General features: G+C 37.0%; 1 protein-coding gene across 1 annotated transcript; it reads left to right on the top strand.

Annotated features, from left to right (window-relative positions):
* Window positions 1-4,905: 4,905 nt before the first annotated feature.
* LOC137968714 (uncharacterized) lies at window positions 4,906-6,495 on the top strand. Its single transcript, XM_068815226.1, has 2 exons — window positions 4,906-5,552; window positions 5,742-6,495. Exons 1-2 carry the CDS (start codon window positions 4,906-4,908, stop codon window positions 6,493-6,495), a joined length of 1,401 nt encoding a protein of 466 aa, XP_068671327.1.
* Window positions 6,496-8,271: the final 1,776 nt, after the last annotated feature.

The raw sequence follows: 8,271 nt of genomic DNA, 5'->3' as shown, positions 1-8,271 counted from the left end.
CGTTACCCATAATCCACATTCCAACTACCGTGCAGATAGAGACTTTTTTCTACTCATTTTGAAATCACGAGTTGTTGTGGCAGCCATGAATGCTCTTGGTTTGGAACACAAAAACATTACACTGACATGTTTTACCATCACCGAAGATATCTCTTCACTCTCTAAGCTAAAAAGACTTGACATTCCCCATGAAGCTGCTGGCATTGTTGTGGACAAGATTGTATTCAAAGTAGATGGCCTCAGCACCATGATCAATGACATACTCACAACACAGGAAAAAAAAGAGATCATAAATGGGCAAGAACTGACTGATGATGGTCGCTTCCCATGTAGATTTCAAGGCTGTCCATTTTCATTTAAATTTGATGGAAAGAGGCGAAGAAAACATGAACTTACCCATAAAGCACCTCCTGTTATTGAAGAAAGCACAAATTTGCTTATCACTTCAGAGAAGCCTGACATGGAAAGCACTAAGAAGGCAAAGGCCTCCGATGACATATTTAATTACAATTGTGCTCTACTGACAGATGGGTTTTTTTCTAAACTTCGTGGATGCTGTTTCCAAGGGTGATGGTCTGAGACTTATGAGACAATACAAATTATTGCTGGTTTGTTGTAAAGCAGATGGTCAGCAAAGCACAAAATATACCCTGGAGAGCCTATATCAGTTCTTTTTTACCTTTGTCCTACTTTCCCCTAGAGATGCTGAACGATTTTTGTGGAACAGAACTGTTAATAATGGTGGAGGATAGGGTAAAAACATAGCTCTTGACCTTGACCAGGAACACAGCAACAACTACGTGAAGCAAGCAATTAAGAACTTGGGGCCAAATTTTAATGAGCGATCTGTATCTTGAATTTGTCGTGCTGAAAAAGGAACAAGAAATCTTGTACAAAATATGGACATAGTGATTCAGGGAAACATTCCTCTGTTTCACTTGACTGTGATTTGTCAGAAATGGTTAAGAGGCTTGTAAATAACAGAGCACTTGAGGAACTGCCTGCACGTCTACATAGGCATTTTTACCTCATTGATGACGAAGTCTCAATGAGGTATAGTGAGGGGGACTTCAGGTGCTCACTCGATCACTCGTTCACTCAATCAATGGGCTGTTGAATTTTGCCTTTCGTTCGGACGGCCGAATTGGTGTACGAACGTTCTGGAACGGAAGTGCTAAGTGCACATGTCCCAAGTGCGAATCCTACCCTATGCTCTTATTTCATTATTTTTAGGGGACGTTCTGAATTTTCCATCGAATTATGAACTTAAAGTCTTAAAAGTCCTAGAAGAACAGTGTTCCAAGTATCTTTTGAATTCACGATAAACTTGTGTCACAGGTATTTAGTAATCTATATGCTCGGTCTTGATATGGAAAATGTTCGTCTCAAGTCACATGACAAAGCACACCGTAGATCAGCCATTTTTATTCAGCGACGGCAGGAGAGGAGTTTACGACTTCAGGTAAGAAGTTGATGTTTTCTGTCGTTCTTTCTGACAAAATAATTAATAGGAAACACTCATATACACAACAAACCACTGTCGAATCATCCGTGCAACGAATTTCAATTCGCTGTGGATTCGACTTGTCTTAAAATTAGTTGTCAGTCGTTTCAAGATGATGCAGTGGAATCGCCTATGGCTTACGCAGATTTATCTTTATCGATTTTATATTTCTGAACTAATACGACTTGGTAATGATATCGTTTAATCCAGGACCACTATGCTTTTGTAGTATATGTGCGAAGAGAACTAAAACACCTCCTTTGTCTCGTGTATATGTTGTTGCCAGTGTTTTCAAAATCTCAGAGCACCATCAGGTGAAAACATACATTTCTAATATAATTATTTCATTGAGTGGAGTGTAGAAACAAATCCAGGACCATTAGATCAGAGCAGTAATCCAGAACAACCCTTACATTCCGTCTCTTTATTAGAAACTAGATTATCTCAGTTAGGCAGGATTCCACTAGATGTTGGGGGTGGTGGAGATTGCTTTTTTCGAGCTGTATCACATGAGCTGTATGGCACTCCAAACAATCATTATCAGGTACGCAGCCTTGGTATTCACCATTTATTGCATAACCCCGAACAGTTTATAGAAAGTAATACTGGCCACTCTTGGCGAGAATATTTGAATAATATGTCATGTGAGGGAACATGGGGTGATGCAATTATTATCCAAGCAGCAGCCAACTGTCTAAGTTTAAGAATTCATATTGCTGAATCACTAGCAACATTTGCTCCTGTTACCATTGTACAATCTGTGACAGGTGAATGTGCCAGCATCTACATTGGGCATATTGGTGAAGCCCATTATGTGTCTACTGCACAGAAACAAGTTTCTCAAATATCAAACAAGAACAAAATTGATATGACATTAACTGGTAGCAAAGCCATAACTGATCAAAAAGAAAAACACAAAGCTTACATGAAAGAGTACATGAGAAAGAAAAGAAGTGATCCAAATTTTAGAAATAAAGAGAAGAAAAAAATGTGTGAAAATCGATACAAGAAGATTGAAGCGGAGAAAAGGAACAAAACTGCTTCAAAAAGGAGAATGGCAAATGCAGATCATGTAAGGGATCCTCTAAACGACAAAGAGCTGAGAACCTGGAACACATAAGGGAAATTAACAGGCAGTCTTTTCAGAAACGAAAAGCAGAGAATCCAGAGCACATAAGAGAAATCAACAAGCAGTCTATACTAAAAAGAAAAGCTGAAAACACAGAACACATAAGACAACTCGGCAAACAGTCTTTTCAGAAACGAAAAGCAGAGAATCCAGAACACATAAGAGAAATCAACAAGCAGTCTATGCTAAAAAGAAACGCTGAAAACACAGAACACATAAGACAGCTCGGCAAACAGTCTTTTCAGAAACGAAAAGCAGAGAATCCAGAACACATAAGGGAAATAAGAAGGAATTGTAGACTTAGAAACGCAATTAGAAATTCACATAAATCTGCTGAAGCTGCGGAATCATTTCAAAATGCACAAAATATGTCGGTGCCTATATCTGATGACAGTAATGGGTTACAAATACAGACAAAAAGTAATAAAGGTGTAGCTTCCATGATAAATTCCTTTCATCAAAATATTCAGTGTGGTCCAGAACATCTGTAGTAAAATGTGATTTGAAGAAGTATGTTGCATGGTCAAAAGATATTGTTAAGTTGTGTGTCACTGGACTCAAAAGTGTTGAAGATACTGAATGGATTTGTAGTACTTGTGATGTAAATCTCAAAAAAGGCAAGTTGCCCAGTTGTTCAAAAGCCAACAAAATGATGTTTCCTAAAAAACCAGAGGTATTGAATTTGACAGCACTAGAAGAGGGCCAAGTATCTTATGGAAACAAGTGATTTGTTCAAGAAAGAAGGCATCGTAGTGCAAAATGCTTGGGTTGATAAAATAAACTTGCAGTCAAATGTTTGTGATGAATGGAATGAATTTGTTAAGGATTCTGACCCTTCCAGTGGGAATTTGCAAACTAAAGGAATGGCAGAATTGGCTGAAAATGTTAATATCCACGATAACAATAATATCACAGTGAATACATCTTCCTCTAGTGATGCTGATAACACGGTGTGCAGTGAAAGAGATGATGATGTTGATGACTGGTGTGAAGTTGAGGAGCGCCCTTCAGGAGTTACAGATACATTATTACAGGAACCTGATATAGCAGCTAATGCAGACAAAATTATCAGTTTTGCACCAGGAGAAGGAAATAAACCATTAGGTGTATTTATGGATAAAGATTCTGAATACCTGTCATTTCCTTCAATACTCTGTGGAAAGCAAAGATGTGAGAACAATGAAAGAAAAGTGCCAGTTTCCTACAGTACAGTTGCCAAACGGGAGTTAAGGTGTCAAGATAGAAGAGCAGCCAATTCAGTCCCAAACATATTTTATAAGCTAAAAAAATTACAAATCAAGCAAATTCAAGATAGTGCTTGCATATCTCTGAGAAAGTACACAGCTGGTGAATTGAAGTCTGAAGACAGTCTTAATAAGCTTTTTCACCTTGATGAAGGCTGCAGAGTGTTAAAAAATCTTAGAGGATCACCACCTTATTTTGAAAAGTGCAAAAAGGACTTGTTTGCTATGATTCGTCAACTGGGAAATCCAACATGGTTTTGCTCTTTTTCAGCTGCTGAGACCAAGTGGAGTCACCTGCTAAAAGTAGTAGGTAGAATTGTTGAGAAAAAAGATTACAGTGATGATGAAATGAAACAAAAATCAGATCTCATACAAAAAGACCCTATGACTTGTGCAAGAAATTTTGAACACATGGTCCAGTTGTTTATTCGTGTTGTTATCAAAAATGATGTTCAGCCAATTGGAGAAATAGCTGATTATTTTTACAGAGTAGAATTTCAGCAAAGAGGAAGCCCACACATTCATGGTTTATTTTGGGTAAAAATGGCACCACAGTATCAAAAAAATTTAAACGAAGAAATTGTGACCTTTGTTGATAGATACATCACTTGTCAGAAGCTAGACAGTTCAACAGAAATGGAAGATCTTATCAACTTACAGATGGACAGGCATGCCAAAACATGCAAGAAAGTAGGTCATAAGAAATGCAGATTTAACTTTCCATTGCCAGCAATCCCAAGGACAATGATCTTAAAACCGCTTGATGAGTCTTCATTTGATGAAGAACAAACTAACAATATAAAAGCAAATGCTGAAAAAATTAAAGAGCTTCTAGATAACATGAAATATGGGAATGATATCTCTTTTGAGGATTTTTTACAAAGGTTGCAGTTAACTGAAGAAAACTATATCTTGGCTGTAAGATTCACCTATTCACCTTAAAACGTGACACATTGTTGAAACGAACTCCATCAGAAATAAGGATAAATAGTTACAACACCGATTTACTCAAAGCCTGGAGAGCTAACATGGACATACAATTTGTCTTAGATCCTTATGCATGTGCTACATACATATTGTCATATATTATTACAAAGGGCCAGCGAGGTATGAGCAGACGTCTAGAAAAAGCATCAGAGGAAGCTAAATCTGGGAATAAAAATATTACAAATAGAGTAAGACACATTGGAAACAAATTTCTTAATGCAGTTGAAATTAGTGCTCGGGAGGCTGTTTATCTTGTGTTACAAATTCCAATGAGAAGGGCCTCCCGTGAGTTTCAGTTTATTAGCACTTCACCTCCAGACGAAAGAACTTTCTTGTCAAAGAAATTGGATAAACTAAAAGGGCTGCCTGACAATTCACCTGACATAGAATCTGACAACATCATAAAGAGCTATCAAAGGAGACCAAAGCAGCTGGATAATTTGTGCCTTGCTGACTTTGTTTCGTGGTTTAACTGTGTTAAGGATGAACATGCTGATAATGTGGTTAGTAACAAGGAAGCAGTAGATTCTGTCGATGGCTTTGTGCCAGAAACCGATTGTCATGAGAATTCAGATGATGATCTAAATATTGATGTTACTGAGTCTGAATTTGAATCAAATGAATACAAACTGAAAGGAGGTATGAAACTAGTAAAAAGAAAAAAGCCTAAAATTATCCGATCTGTCCGGTATCACGAAGATAAAGACCCAGAAAACTATTATAGAGAGCAGCTTATGCTTTATATGCCATGGAGAAAGGAAAACACAGATTTAATAAAGGACTGTCAAACTTACCAAGAACGCTTTCAACAGTATGAATACCATTCAGAAATGCTAGATAAAGCAATGCGTGATATCAATGATAGGGACTATGACAGCTTTGACAACATTGCACCAAATGCAGAGCACATAAATAAACAAGACTGTGCAAACAAAAGTAAACCTAGTGAATTGTTTGGTTGCTTTGATCCTGGCAAACATCAGCAGCATAGTCACTATGATTTGCTTGATGATATGGGTATTTTCCCAAGGAGCAATGATGAGGAAGACCTTGTTATCAGACGGATTTCTGATGAGCAATATCGTAAACTTGTGCAATCTTTAAATGAAAAACAAAGACAATTTCTTTATCATGTCCTTCACTCGGTTAAGACTAGTGACAAGCCTCTCAGGCTGTTTTTGTCTGGTGGTGCAGGGGTTGGTAAATCGACTGTCACTAATGCATTGTATGAAGCTCTGATCAGATATCTGAATAGCATTCCAGGTGAAAATCCAGATGATGTAAAAGTTGTCAAAGCAGCCCCTACTGGTAAAGCAGCCTTCAATATAAAAGGAAATACATTACAATCTGCATTTAAGATACCTGTCAATAGAGGCTTTGAATATTGTGCTCTGGATAGTGATAGACTAAATACTATTAGGACCCAACTAAGAAATTTAAAGGTAATTTTCATAGATGAAATCTCTATGGTTGGAAGTGGTATGTTCAACTTTTTGAATTTGAGGTTGCAACAAATTATGGGTACCAAGGAGCCATTTGGTGGAGTGTCACTGATTACTGTAGGTGATCTTTTCCAGTTAAAGCCCCTCTTTGAGCTGACAGACAATTTGCAGAACCACTTAATCGCTTGAGAGAGGGAAACCATACAGATGCTGATTTGGACGTTTTGAAAGAAAGAAGAATTAATGTAAAACCTGGGGAAGAAAGTTACCCTATGAATATGACACATCTATTTACCACTGATGCTTCAGTTAATGCTCACAACAGTACACTATATTACCTTTCTGTTGGAGATAAAGCTCAGGTCACAGCCATTCATATTGTAGTATGGGGTATCTCTGATGATTTAAAGACACAAAAGAAAAATAAGATCCCAGATGATCCTACAAAGACTATGGGTCTTTTTTCAGTATTGCCAGTAGCAACAAAGGCAAAATATGACTTAACTACTAATATTGATGTAGCTGATGGATTGACTAATGGAGCAGAGTGTGTCATAGAGATAACTGACTACAGAGTTGAAAATTCAAGCAGACCAAGCATTATTTGGGTGTCATTTCCACTTTTTGACATTGGAAAAAAACAGCGCAGAGAAAATGCACATTTGTACAAAACAAACTTAAATAAAAACTGGACTCCAATCTTAGAAGTAACAAGGCAATTCAGAATCAATATGAAAAATCAAATTTAAATTCTTCGAAGATAATTTCCACTAAGACCTGCTGCTGCCAAAACTATTCATCGATGCCAAGGAGACACTTTAGATGAAGCAGTTGTTGACTTTCCACTGTCCACAGGAGAGCACATGCATTACGTTGGATTGAGCCGAGTAAGAAACAGTTCTAGACTGCATATTCTAGATTTGAATGAAAACAGATAACAATGTGATACCGGAACATGCTATGGAACTGCTGTATACATTAAGAATAATATCAAATGTTCAGAAATTCCCTACAGGTTCAATGTCAATAATGTAGAAATTACAGTAATGGTTATCAACCATCCAATTCCTAATCTGCACATTATTGGTATCTATCGTTTAGGCACTAATGTCACAGTTTCAAAGTTGATTGATGCCCTTATTTATCTTCATGATTCAAAATTGTCAAAACCATTAGTTCCAGCTGTAATTCTTGGTGGTTTCAATATCAATCTCATGAAAGTGTCGGGAGAACAAAAGGCTCTAACAAAATGCTTGATAGATGAGAGAAGATACACTCAGTTAATAAACCAATGTACTACTGATTACCATACTCAGATAGATCATATTTACACAAATATCCCACAACTTGTTCAGTCTGCAGGTACACTTGAGTCGTACAATAGTGACCATAAACCAATATTTATTTCCTTATCAGCCTCGTTATTTTTGTATGACTACTATGGCTATAGCCTGCTTACTACAGTAGGCCTTTTCCAAGATACAGTTGACTGATCACTGAACCTGACCTGAACTGTTGAGAGCCTCGGTCTGACTACAAATGTACTTGTGATGCAAATTGATCGCATGTAAATTTGTAGTCAAACCGAGGCTCTGGATAATTTACGTCAAGTTCAGTGATCACTGAACTGTATCTTGCAAAAGGACTATTCCTGTTTGACATAATCTCAAATCGGTTATTTCACAAGTCAATATTAACATTGAATATTTTTGGCGAGTTTTCTAACCTATATGGCCTATTTATACTATGTATTACTTCTTAATGTAGACATGGCATAAATTGAGTTTTCTAATATCTAAAAGCCTGTTGAAAAAAGAAAATAATGGCATTTGCCATTTGTTTATTTTTTTGGGGGATTTATAAGATGTTTTGATTTAGCTCAACTATTAAAACAACAACATAAATTTGGCTGAATAATAGCTCATCCTCTAGATTCAATTATGCCCATAGTAAAAAAATTCTGCA

The sequence above is a fragment of the Montipora foliosa genome, chromosome 8, assembly GCF_036669935.1.
Source record: "Montipora foliosa isolate CH-2021 chromosome 8, ASM3666993v2, whole genome shotgun sequence".
NCBI lineage: Eukaryota > Metazoa > Cnidaria > Anthozoa > Scleractinia > Acroporidae > Montipora > Montipora foliosa.
The sequence above is the reverse complement of the archived record's forward strand: the minus strand, read 5'-3'. Positions and strand labels throughout refer to the sequence as shown.